We start from the raw sequence: 14,639 nt of genomic DNA, 5'->3' as shown, positions 1-14,639 counted from the left end.
TCGTGATGGTGTGAGTTACGTAGTGAGAAGTGGTCTTTCCACCGTCGATATAGTGCAAGTGTATTTACTATTTTGTTCCTAATGGTGAGGAAAATAATTTTTTGTTTCATGCTCTCTACTGAGCGCAATCCCAATCGCTAAGTGTTATATACTTATATCATTCATTAGTAGGTAGGTTAGATGTCTACGACATTAATTTCTTACAAAATTATATTATAATAGTTGATCAATCGACGTGTTAAAAAAAAAAAAAAATAGCGATTACACATAAACTGCGGGACCACAATCTGATTTCGTAGTGACAAATTCTCTTGTAATACACAAATACGAAATCGAATGTATAGATATTATAGTTCATATTTCGTGTTATGCGTGCAATACCTACACTATAATATATACACGTTGTCCAGTGGGGCTTACCTTTGTCCTCGTTGTAAGTACTTACGTCATATTTTATTCATCACACAGTCATTTCGGGTTCAATTATGACGAACAATGGACAAAACAGGTATCCAGCGGTGTCATTTAATTAAATATGGAGTAGGTTATTGTTTGCAAGCCAACTATATGCCGGTAATCGATTGAAGAATAGTAAAATAATTTATTGTTTACAGTGTTTACAATGTTTACACAGTTAATAACGAATTAAATAACATCAGTAATTTGTTTGCAAAACATCCAAATTCGATTAACCGCAGAGGCTTACCGCTAATGTTGAATATTATTATTATATTTCAATTATCGTCCGGAGCGACTTTTCGGATTGCGACCACATAATAGTACACGCGATCGCGTCTGCGGTTTTATTCCGCGGCTATCGGTTCAAACGCAAAAATTATTATGTTTTTATCGTCTCCGCGAAAATCGTTAATTGGATATGACACTCGGGTGGCGGCCGGTGGTGTCGGGGCGCGATTGTCGAGACCAGCGGATTAAGCTGTACAACTATTATTATAGTGTCTGTCTTACACGTCCTAGATTAATCGAAAACGCGTTAAGAGCCAAATGGGTTTGTTTAGGTTTGGCATTAGCGAAAGCGTCTTAACGAAACAATAATAACATTAACTTGGGATTTTTCCCGGGACCTTATGTGCTATTCCTATGTCTGGAAAATAATAATTCGTCATCGGCGCTGTTGTATTAGTTATACTTAGCTATACTGTCTAAACTTCGCGTGTAGTGCGGGTTTGGTGTGTAGACGTGCATGATGATTCTGTTCGGATAAAGTATTCGAGTAATTGATGTGTCACAAACAATATGTATTAGACGTAATAATAACATAAATGAAATAAAATTATAATGATTTAATAATAATAATAAATAATAACAAAAATGATCATTAATACAAAATATATCCGATAATATAATTAAACATAGGCGTGTATTTGGTCGTTACGCGTAATCCCTTCGTTCGGGTGTTTGGATGGATTCTGCGACTGACGATAATTCACGAATGAGTAATGACTAGATAGACACGATAACACAATAACACAGGATAACGATGTTATCCCGCGGGTTAAAAATAATATATTATAGTGATCGAAAAATGTTGAAAAAGTTTTCCGGACAACATTTCGATCGGTGATGCATTTGAACAGGTGACAATCTCAGTTCGGCCGGTAAAAACGAACGACCAGACCGCCTATCCGATGGTCAACTGGGCCCTGATCGGCCGTATCAGTTTCTTGGGCGGCCGGCAGACGTTTCTTCCGGTTTCCGGGCAGCAAAGCTCGGGCAGACAGTCCACGGTGGTCCGGCACTTCCGCGGGAACAGATCGTAGCGCGCGGGCGGTGGCGGGCTGCACTGAAGGTACTGCGGCCGGCTGGACCTGAGGCCTGCGAACACGATCATCGTAATAGTTTTGTGACTGATGATTCTGCAGCTGCGATCCGCTATCTGTATTTCGTACCTCGTGATCGCAAAATTTTAATAACAAAAATGCGAAAAAAAAACAATATTACGCACTATCGGTTACGATCGGTACCCAATGACATGCCGATTTTCCAGGCGTAGGCACCTTGAAAAAAGTGCGAAGCGTAATTTGGTATTTTTTGTGCGATTTTTGAAATTACGACCTTTGGATATTTCTAGTACTTATACTAAATAACGGTTCTGATAAAAACCACGATGTACCGAAATAGTAAATCGAACTAGTAGTTGGCAAGTTAATTTTACTTAATGTACTAAGGATAATCTTGATGGTGGATATCAATTTTAATATTATAATTAATATGAATTGGAATATATCTAGTTTTTACTCTAGATAATAGATATAAAAAAATAAAATAAAAACTAAATTTGATTAAACATTGAATCTTTTTGGCTTAATCTATGTAATGTTTTGAATTAAAGTATGAGTTAAAGTTACAGTCCATGCAATATGTTCTTATAAGTTCTAAGCCATTACTTGTTTATACATTTATAACATTGTACTAAAATTATCAATTGCTATTAATAATTGTTATTATTAGATACTTACAATAGAATAAACTGCTGAGTATAACTATTGTTTTAAATTTCGATTTTAATATACATCAACATTTTTCAACAATTCACAGACTATTGAGTTTTCTATTTGAAAAAACAATTATTGAAATCTAAGTATCTGGAAATAATGTGGTCCTCATGATGTATATTATTTGAAAATTCCAAAAATCACAATTTGAACAGAAACATAATAGCTTCGACTAAAATATATTATCTCTTGGGCAATAAGTATAATGCAAAGACGCTTAATTTATCATGGCTTAATGTGTATACGACTATGTGCTATACACGTTGCTGTAGTTATTGTAGGTAGACTCGGGTGATGCGCACGGGGGAAGTAATGTTTATCCGATTCCCATTCGTGCAACGATTTAAGACCGGAGGGAAAATGCAGATTTGGACAGGGGCTTAGTAATAGGAAAGCGAGTGACTTTGAACAACGCCAGTATCCTAAAAAAATTCAACCAAATGTTCGCTTTAGTGCAGTAGAACGAGTACACGAGTTATTCGGTTTTGTATATTTTCAGTTGTGTGTGTGATTTTAAAATTAATAATAATAATAATTCAATTGAGAATGTTTTCTTTCGTTTTCGCTAAATTGTGTTTTTTTTATAACTTTTGCTGTGCGAAAATTTATGTTTTTGATGAAATAGTCATATTTTATAATAATGATTATTATACGAACGCGGAATGAGTATAACAAGTATCTACGAAGAATTAATATAATAATACCGAAAATAGATAAATATTTTGTTCACCTCGCAGGTGGTGTTAATAAATAAAAACAATGTTTCAAAGTCGATTATCGACTATGTGTAAAAACCGAATTTTGTAGGTAAACGTTTTATTTGTATGATGCTCAAAACATACAGATTAGAAGCTTTTGCTAGTACGATAATTGTGTAGGTTGTTATTTTTGAAATTAGTTATTATAAGTGCATGGAAGTTTATGTGATATGCACTAACCAATTCCAGAATATGCATATTTTATAGTATTCACAAGACGAATAAAATAAAGCACACACACACACACACACACATTATATTGCGTATAATACATTAATACATGTAAATTTATAGTACATTTCCACGATCCAATGTTTATATTGTTGATATTGTACAAAATAAATACAATGATACGTAAATAATTTCGTTGTGGTTTTCACACGAATCGTGTATATAATAGGCTCAGAGTTAATCGTTTAGTGTATAATGAGTAATGACTAACGTCGTTGTTATGGGTGCTTAAAGTAGTTACGACTGCGCGATTTTGATTGCTGCGCGTCCGATTTAAGTCCTCTACGAACGACGATTTTTAAGCCCCGTAACGGCGGTGGTTGATTTCACGGCCAAAAGTCGTTAAAGCTCTTTTTATATTTTCAATAGCATTTTTAGAACCGTACTTAGACCATAATAATATGGCTTATATTATTGTGTTTAAATTAAAATAAGTCACATGCGTCAAGACTCGAGGATAAGTTAGCGGCCGACAGTTTAGAAGTGTTTCAAAGTTTTAAAAATGGTTTATCAGGAAAAAATGTCTTTATAATTCTTGGTCTGACTTGAATGTTTTTCATTTTAGTTCGACTTCACGTATTGTTATTATTATTTGTAGGAGGTGCTGTTGTGACCCTTGTTAAACTAGGTAGATAATTCTTTTTTAGTATTTCGTAAGATTACAGCGATAATCTGGTGATAGGGCACAAAATTATTGAGTTTGAAATGGAACAAATGGATATAGGTAAATTGTACACGTTGAATGAAAGTTTGTTTTTTTGTAATTTAGTAATTTATTTATTTTCTTATTTAATTTGAAAAATTTTAGATAATATTAAAATATTTCAATTACAATCTATTCTTTATAATGCATTGAATTGAAAATTATTTTTCTACTATTAATCGTTATTTTGTACTTTGACTGAAAAATCAAATTGAAAAATGGTACAACAGGAATAAAAAAGTAAACTCGATCACTTTTAATTTATTTTTATTAATTGAACGCATTGGAGTAATATTATTTTTTACGCGTCTCGCATAATGGTGTAAAACAAATATTTTTAGTTTTAATTAAATCATCTTAATTTAAAAGTAATATAGTTTGAATAATATATGGAATATTTTTATGACTTATAAGAATGCACGTCGAAATTGAATAAAATAAAAAAAAACACTTTTGTTGTACTATTTATACCTAATTAATATTTAAAAAAAATAATACTTTACTTAAAATGAGAACATTATACTCTAGAAACTTGTTGGCATAAAAAAATAACTAATTATTAGTTAATTATATTTATTTGTATTGCGATTAAATTCAACATATTGTCTTAGTAAAAAAATAATAATATTAAAATGTATTATATAATAAATACTGAAATATTTTTATGTAAAATGTATGATTATTGTTTAGTAATATTTTACATTTATTTGATATGAATTTTACCATAAAAACTAGTTTTTATTAAAGAAGTTAATTTATTATTTTTATAATTATATGCCTATAGGAGAAATATTATATTCCTACACTATATAATGAGAATATTAGAATTTATCGTATCTATTCAAAGTTTAACATTTCATTGGTTAAATATTGGTTTTTTTTATTGTAATAAATAATGATTTATAATAATGTCTTTGATGTTTCTTAATTAATATAATTTACGTATACTCAGATGCAGTGCTTTTTGAAAATATGGATTCATAATAAACTTTATTTCAAAGTTGAAAATGGAAATAGAGCTTTATTTAATTTAAATTGGATTTAATAGTGGGTAAATGCCGTTACTCAGTTATCGTTTATATAGAAATGTAATTAGTATCAAAGTTCTAACGGTCTAAAGCAGCACTCCATTTATAATAGGTATTACACAGCATGAGAGAAAATTACAATACCAACTAATTTATTGTAAGCACTTATTTCTTAGTTTTTATTCTTATTTTGATTGATATAATTGAGAAATTTCAAGTATTTTGCTAATAATATTCAATATTTTTTTAAGTATGATTTTAAAATAAAATGCAGTTTGATTATTTGCAGAAGCATACACAGGTAGGTATATTGTATAAATATTTCATGGAAACTATTTTCTTTTTTGCTAATTAAGGTTAGATTAAAAATTCACTATAATCATTATGAAAAGTTGTGTATATCTATCTCTCGTCCTTCGACGGGGCTACATTTTTTAAATTCATTGCTAAGTAGGTAATATACTTTTGAAATTATTAGAAAGAATAAATCACATACTTAAAAATGTAATTATTTAAGATACAGCATTGATAATATATCAAGATATTTAATATCTTTCAACGTTGTTAAGGTATATTTTATAAAAATGTATGTAAAAGTACAATTTATTTTTGTAATAAATTTAATATATTTTATAACAACAAGTTAAAATGAATAATGTATTTTGAAATTTAAGAAGTATAATATAACACTTGACATTTTTGATTGGTGTAATGTTAAAGTGCAGTAAGATAAACAGTGCTTTTCTCATATCCTTTTTATTGCGGTTGAGCTGCTGGCAGTATTAGTCGAGTAGGTACTAAAACTAATCAAAAATACATATTAAAAAATATGTCGATAATATGTGCTTATTTATTATTGTGTTGTAATGTAAATAAATGGTCGTTTGAAAGAAATTGCATGTGTCAGTTTAAGATTGTTCTGAATTAATTATTTAACATACAATCAAACGCTTTATTATGTATATTTACATTAAGATGTGAATTAAGTATTAGTTTTTAAATTGTGTAAATGTAGGCATTGTTGTGTATGTACATTGTACTTACTTTTTGTAATGGTTTTCAGTAAATCATTTCGCCAACTTGGCAAAGGAATTCGACAATATTTCTGACCATTGAGTCCACCGTACCCACAACATATCCTTGGCCAGCAGTCTCTATCAGATTCACAACGTTGTCGTGGGAAAACTGGTGGTAGCTCAAATCCGGGACACGATTTATTGTTCAGTTGAAAAATATTTGCTGAAATAATTTAACATTAATATTAATAAAAATAAAAATAATAATCTAAATAGTACCTATATGGTTCAAATTAACTATTAGTAGTCATAATTTAATATATTAATCAATTCATAAAAAAATAATTAAAAAATAAAGTTGTTGACTATACATTTTCCGAGAAAATAATTTTGGGATTTGTTTCATTTAATTATAAATTAACATTCATTTCACGCTGAAATGTCGTTATTGGTTGATGGTTCTTTTTCCATGCCATCAAGTTTTTTTTTAAATGTAAATAAATGAATGTAATTACTTATTTTATAGTACTACATATGTACTCTATACAGACTGTTTAATTTTTTTTTTTTAAAAACCCTTATTTTAAATGTCTTATTAAAAAAATTAATATATTTTAATTAAAAAAAAACTAATAGATTTTGACAATTTTATTAAAATGTGTGTAGTTTAGTTTTAAAAGAAGTACGAGTATATAATATTCAATAACAAAATAATAATAAAAAAAAATTGTAAATCTGTCTCAGATTATTTTATTAAAAAGAGTTCTGGAGTAAGCATTTTTTAAATATTCTTTAGAATTTAAAGCGATGGAAGAATTGAAAGTAATTCCGTAGAAACATTTTCACTTTTCATACTATGTTTTAAATTAATTGTTTAAACAATATTGTTTATAGTATTATATTGTTATAAACTAATACATATTATCTATAACGTAATATCAAAAGGATAATTGAAAAAAAAAATAATATTCTACCATTGATCCGCGTTTTTACTGGAGAGTGAATAGTATACTAGAATATTGTTGTTGTTATTTTTATTTGTTAACCGACTATTTAAGATGCTAAGAGTAAAAAACGATGCTAACGCGTTGAGTAGATAAGTTTAAACTTGTAATTACTAAGTAAATAGATTTCAGAAGACTTAAGCTGCTTAAAATAAAAATTGATTAGACTGAGTTTATACTTTAGAGCATTATTTTGAACGGTGAATGCATCAGAAATATATAGTGTTCATTATCACATATTTTATTCGATATTATTAAATGAGCAAATGTTTCAATTATTTACCAATATCACAAATTAATATATAACAGTGAGCTTTATTTTAATGTATATTGATCTCAAAATTATTAATTTAAAAATAAAATAAAATAATATCTACTTTAAATGTATAAAATATTATGTAATTCATCGTTGTTTAATATAACTTAAATCTCGAGAAACCTTTTAATATTGATGATTTTTTTTAGTAACTGTTTTAATACAAAAGTTATACTGAGAACATAAAATATTATTTAAAGATTATCTTAATTATTAAAACTAAACATAATATAATAGTTTATATAAAATGTTTAAAATATTTTTTATCAGTTTCATTAGTCTAGATTTCTTAAAACATTTTGTTTCAATAAATTTAATTCAAATAAATGATTTATTATAAATAATAAACTAAAAATAGATAATAACAGATAAATGAAACTGTCTTATAAGCTTATCTTATGGGTCGAATGAAAGTGGAATTTACTATAATATACCTGAACAGTAGTCAGAAAGCAATTGTTTTTAAAATGATGTGTATTTTCTGAGATATTAATTTTTAAGGCAGTAAAAGTGATCCAAAAGTTGTATACAGTTTATAAATTAATTGAAAACGATACTTTTAAAGCAACGTTTGTAAGCTTTCAGTAGTTTCTTAGAATACAACAAAATTCTAAAAGACCCACTAAAACTTCAAACTTATGACAAAGTACTAACTGCGTTGTAAAAAAAAAAATATCGATTAAGTTATATAATATTAACTATTTTATTCTAAATACATATTTTTATTTTTACCTGAATAAAACTAGTGTTTGTAATTTTATTTACCTATATCTAATTGTGATACAATTTAGTGAAAAATTTACCATTTGATCACTCAGACTTTAATCAATCTAAAAATTGTTTAAACATAAATGAAAAAAAATTTGATTATAATTAATAAGATATGAAATATCTAATTTATTGAAAATGTTATTATTTTTGGTAGTTTAATATAGATACGTCAAAGTTTTCCATAGTTTTTAACCTTTACAATGCATGATTTAAAAGTATAAAATTGCAATCGATCAATCATGATCAGTAGCATATGTGGCATGTGTTTTGAAGGTTGTTTTTATGGTATTTGGTTTTTGTTGTTGTTACTAGATTGATCTATCCTATCATTCGAACCGTTATGAAGAGTGAGAAACAAAAAGTATTTTTATTAGCAATACTCAATTTAAAAGTGTACATATTATGTCAAAATAATTTATAAGTAGATAACCATAAAATTTCACGTTAATATAGTAATTTTTTTTATTTTTATTAATTTCAGGAGAAAAAACTCGATTTTCAAAAAAAATATTTATATAAATATTACAGTTGTACAAAATCAATTATAAAATGTGTGTACATAATTGGACTTAATGTTATATTTTAAATGCTCGACGATTTAAATTCAGTTTAAAATGTTACTATATTAAGTGTACACCATTTATTATTGGATCAGTTTGTGACATATTATAATATTTAAGCCTACAATTTTAAATTAACAAAATATTTGGACACACCAGGAAAAATATTTATTACAACAAAATAATTAATTATACATATGTTATATATACAATAGGTATTTAAAACATCTGATCAAATTCTACAAAATATAACAAACTAGAATACAATTAACAATATATTTGACATTTAATCAATAAGTATTAATTTTTATATAATATTATGTAACTAGTTGAGCCTTAGTCAACTGTATAGTAAGTATAGTTTTTGATTGTATTGTGTAGGCCAGATCAATTTCCGGACCCAATAGATATAATCTTATTGGTAGATTAATACAACATAATAAATTTGGCAACAAATATTAATATCGCCTACTTTAATGCTTCATCGTATAATCAAAACTTTTTATTTTTGATACCTAAATTATTAAATTTATATTTAAACGTGTTTATAATAATATAATCTTTAGTATAAAAGTATAAAATAAATAGAGTTTTTGCATGAAGTTTTTTATGATTTCTTAATAATGAGTTTCTGGAAAAGAAATATCCGTAGAATTGAATCCTATTATTGTTGTAAAAAAAAATTAGTTTCTTATTTTATTTACTTCATGTCTTCATACACAATTCAAATCTATTAAATTATACATAACAAAAAATTTAATATATTTTTTATTAATTTATTACAAGGATATGATAAAAATAAGTGATTCTGATGTATTATTATTTATAATTTAATTTTGAGAAAAATATAAAACAATGAGGCCTGTTAGATTTGGTTAAATATTTAATTGTTATTCAATAAAATGTAAGAAATTAAAAATTAATTATATTGTATCATTTTTTTAACTCAATAGATAGTAAGGTACGTGGTTCAAACGCGTGCTTACAAATTATATTCAGTATGTGTAAGCTGAAACGAGCCAATTAAAATTTACGGATTTCTTACTTAAAATATGCTTATAACTTAAATAAAATATCAAATTAAATTCAAACGAGACATGAACAAATATTATATTATACCACACGAATGGAAAAACTTATTCAATAAAGAATATCAAAATCCCATTATAATTTATGTTTTTAGTTGAAATTTTTCCTTATAAACAATATGGAAATGTAAATTCGATGTGTCAAAATTTTATAAAAATCGAAACACTCATACTTACATCTATGGGGTGATAAAGTATTTTTTTAAATTGTTTAAAGTCTTATATTTTGAAAAATAAAAACGTAAATATAGTTTATAATATGTACAAACAAATAGGTAACCATTTCTTTAAACCGCTAATATTATGTAACCCAAGTATGCCTGTATAAAAATAATAGTTGTTATTTATAAATAATTAATATGAACATATCGAATATAGAAGACTAACTATTGGTGAGATTTAGATAATATATTATTTGACTCCATAGCCCAGATGAAAAATAGTCCATATAAAACCTTATAAGTCGAATTGAAAAACATTTCCTGTATGTACGCATAAAAGAAATCGAAAGTAAAATAAAATGAATGGTACAAAAAATATGCACCTAAGAGAAAAAGGTTAACGATAGTGAAGAAGTGAGGTACTAGATTTCCGTTTTTTTTTCTACTGAAAACTACGTACCATTGAACACAAAAAGATGGATATATCGGTGGAAATTTTTGAAAGAAAAAAAAGTGCGTGAAATAAGTGAAATACGTGATATGGGGTTGGCACGATGGATGGTGGCGGGGATAGTTTGGCCATGATAGATCAAAAGGTGACGACGACAACCGTCACAACAAAAAATTGTCGAAAGTCACGGAGGTCGTGAATTTAGTGGACTTGTAAAATCTAACTATACGTATATATATTATGTAGATAAAAATAAAACTTTTTCGAGCTCATAGAATATTCATGACCCTGTAAATAATAATGTGGGCAAGACGTATTTGCTTTAGATTTTATGAGATTTTATAAACGTATACAATAAATGCACGTATTATAAATATTGAAAAAAAATCAAGAAGGAACAACTACAAGATCACATACGTTGGTTGATTGCCGAACAAACGGGTTATAATGCATAGCAAATATTTGTTTGATTGAACTGCACGCTGCTATGTGCTTTTGATACAATCATAATACTACTAAAATAAGAAATATGGACAACATTTTCTTCTGATAAATGTACGCATAGTGACATAGACAACAAACGAATAATATATTATAATATGTAGTTTTATTTGTATTCTTGTTTACCTATTATACTTTATTTTGTAATTAAATTATTTAAACATAAATAGTGAAAATATAATTTTATGTATACGGTCAACCTTTAGAAATACGTAGCATATTATGATCGTATTCCCGATTCCATAAATTTTCAAAATATTTTGAATTTTGAATTAAATGTAATTAATTTTTCAGAGTTATTTTTACTACAAAAGGCAGTAGCATAATATTTAACTTAAAAATACTTTAACTTGAATTTTCATTTTTCATTGTGTGTATTTTATTTATAATATAAAATTACGAAATGAAGATTGCGTATGGTTTTTAAAAATAAATCAGATTTTAAATAAAAACTTATTTTATTGATTCTACGTAGACAGATTTACGCAGTTTTAGTAAATGGAAAAAGAAGTTGCGAAATCATTATTTTAATAGTTCTTTTGTACCTTTGTAAGTTGTTTGACCTATAGGCATGTAGTTTCTTTAAAATGTTTTCAAACTAATGAGTTTTACCTGGAAAATGACATAGACTTTCAAATCTTCTTTGAAAACCATGGAAAAATTAAGAAAGTAGTTTTTAGCCAACGGTTTTTTATTCGCCGAGACAATGGAAGCGGAGTAGATTACTTACGTTTTTTGGTGGTAGTCCAACTCGATGTGGAAACGTCTTGTACATCTGGTTCGCATCTACCCCCGTCGCAACTGAGGTCCACATCTTCTAGGCTGTTGATCGATGAGTCATCATCTGAAACATTCAAATCAAAGATAATAATAAAAATAAATATGAAAAAATACAAAAAAGTGAGTGTTTGGGCACTTGAACTATGGCTGAACAATTTGGGAAACATGAAATTGATAATAATACTGTATTAGGCGTTTTGCCTGAAGTCCTATGAGAAATTAATATTTGATTGAGTCCTTTAATGTCCGTTTAAAGTGAACACCACGCTCGCACGTGTTGTCATAGGTATTACGACTATTTATTTAGCAGGGTAAGATTAGGTATGTGGTTTTTGCATATTAAATAACATTAATTAATATTTATGCAGTACCTAGGGTACTACTTATTTAATTTTACTTAATAATAATCATATATTTGTAATTAAAAAATTAAATTGGGCTAGTAATATTATCATAAGGAGTTGTATTATAAAAATACAAGTTGCAATATTAGTGTAAGTGACTTAAATTAGTAGGTAATACAAATAATAATTTTAAGCAATAATTAAAATCATATGTCTTAAACTTTTCTTTATTTTATTTTCACAAAACTATCAATCACACTTTGAAAATGAAGTTTTTTTTTTAAATTTTAGACTTTCTTTCAACTTGTTTAAGTTTTTCTCTGCCCAAAGAAGTACGAAATCTATTTTTATATGTCTTAGAAAATCGTCTTTCACTACTGCTGTTTTCTTTCATAATAACAAGGTAAATGCAAAGAACTAGTTAAACATTTGGAAAACAATCTTTTATTTCTCTTATTTTATACATTAAATGCGCCTTGCTGAAATTGTTAAATTTTCTGGTTTCATTTAAAAAAACTTTTTTTAAACTTTTTTTTTTCGTTTCCAACATTTTAATTAGTTCAATTGCTTTAATTTAATCGTTGATACTACGTAACAGATTCGTAAGTAGAAAATTGTGTATTCGTGATTTCGATAATATTGTTACGATCTACGTGGTGATAGTGTACGACGATTAAAATTAAAATTAAAGTTCCATAGTACTACTATACAATATTCATTTTTAATACTATGTGTAAATTCAAATAAAACGAATTGTTTTGTATTTACTGTTAAATAATTACGAAATTTGGGGGCTCAAATTTGTGGGGGCGCCTGTGCTTCAGCATTCAGCCTACTGTGAATTCACCCTAAATCTGACACTGCTATATATATATATATATATAGTATAACCACGACTACAAATTATTTTAGGAATAGTATTGATTAATGACTTGTTCGGGGTCATCGTCGCCGGCTGTAAAAGTGTAAGATATCGTCACAACGATGGTCTCAATCAGAAAGACCGTTTAATTAGACGAATTGTTTACGCGATTATTATTTTTCCAAAAAATATGATTACCTACATTTCTAAAAATAATATTTTTCATAAATATGTTCAAGTTTCTAAAAATATTATTTTTCCAATTATTTGCCACCAATTAGGATTATGACGTTGTTACCAATAACTTTTAAACTCGAGGTCTTGGACACGTGTCCCATTTAACCCACCTGACGCGAGTCCTAAAATCGGCGTTTAAAAATAATTTGAAAGTAGAAAAATGTCGTATATAATTAAGATTTTACTTAAATTGGTGTTACGATAAAAACAGATAAAATTACAGCACAGTATATAAGAAGTGACGTTGAAAAAAAAACACGGTATGGAATTTGTTAAGATATAATTGCACGAATAACTCGACGATGAGTCATTATCAGATACCAATTAATGAGATATATGGGTATAAAATTGTTAATTTTATACGATATAAAAGCACAAATCTTAAATCACTATGAAATCAAAACGAAAATATTATGTCGACGGAAAACGTCAAAATTGGTAATAAAAAAAAAAAAAAAAAAAAAAAAACGCAATTATTATTATTATACTTATCCGGTCAAATAACCGACGACGATAATAATAATATCATAGTCGCGCACTGTACCCGTCACGATTATTACAATAATAATAATATTTATAAGTTTTTTATTTCCTATTAATCGGCGGTCGAGGTGCCCAACGATGCCCGAGATTTCCTGCCGCGACCGACCGATTTTGTTAACAGTAGTTATTGTCGACGACAACAAAATATTAGACGATGTGCGTGTAAAACGTACCGTTTTTCGGCCGCGTCGAGCCTCCGTCGTTCGCACGGACCGCGGCCCGGACGGCCGGCAACAATAGCAGCATGGACAGGACGAACCGGTGGCGCATAGTGTCGGAGTATTCGGATGTCACTGCGCCGGTAATCGCCGCACGCGTACACGCACGACTCGTCGGCCCTCGGCGGTCGCTTTTCCCTCCACCCGGTCGCGCGCGCGAACGCAACGGCAATATGATAATAATAACAATAATAATAATAATAATATTAAATCGTTTTGTCGTCGTCCGTAGGCTACGTCCGATGACGGTGGCCGTACGTACAGGGTGTGATGTATTATTCGGCAGTTTTCACTCGTTAAACGTACCTATTATAATAGAGGTACAATAATATTATGTTTTTGTACATATCGTCCCGAGTCATCGTTACGGAAGAACTTTTTTTTCAATTATTATTATTTTTTTCTATCGAGTTATTCACCATCACTCCAAATATTATGACAACGAACGCTTTTTAGTTCGTTTTTCGAAGTACGGCAATATCGTCCAGTCGTTTTTGATGTACAAATCGAATATCGGTCGTGTAAGAGTTTCTATTTTTAAGGCGCGACTA

The 14,639-nt window shown here is 28.2% G+C and overlaps 1 protein-coding gene across 2 annotated transcripts; it reads right to left on the bottom strand.

Annotated features, from left to right (window-relative positions):
- Positions 1-1,289: 1,289 nt before the first annotated feature.
- On the bottom strand, positions 1,290-14,204 carry LOC132927196 (uncharacterized). Of its 2 annotated transcripts, none has more exons than XM_060991681.1 (4): positions 14,044-14,204; positions 11,835-11,948; positions 6,281-6,475; positions 1,290-1,836 (listed from the first exon to the last, which is right to left on the bottom strand). In XM_060991681.1, exons 1-4 carry the CDS (start codon positions 14,138-14,140, stop codon positions 1,643-1,645), a joined length of 600 nt encoding a protein of 199 aa, XP_060847664.1. In that variant the 5' UTR covers positions 14,141-14,204; the 3' UTR covers positions 1,290-1,642. The 2 variants fall into 2 exon arrangements, with proteins under 2 accessions (XP_060847664.1, XP_060847665.1); XM_060991682.1 differs by lacking the exon at positions 1,290-1,836 and adding an exon at positions 5,839-6,039.
- Positions 14,205-14,639: the final 435 nt, after the last annotated feature.

The sequence above is a fragment of the Rhopalosiphum padi genome, chromosome 3 (assembly GCF_020882245.1).
Source record: "Rhopalosiphum padi isolate XX-2018 chromosome 3, ASM2088224v1, whole genome shotgun sequence".
Classification (NCBI taxonomy): Eukaryota; Metazoa; Arthropoda; class Insecta; order Hemiptera; family Aphididae; genus Rhopalosiphum; species Rhopalosiphum padi.
This window is presented reverse-complemented; position numbering and strand designations above follow the sequence as displayed.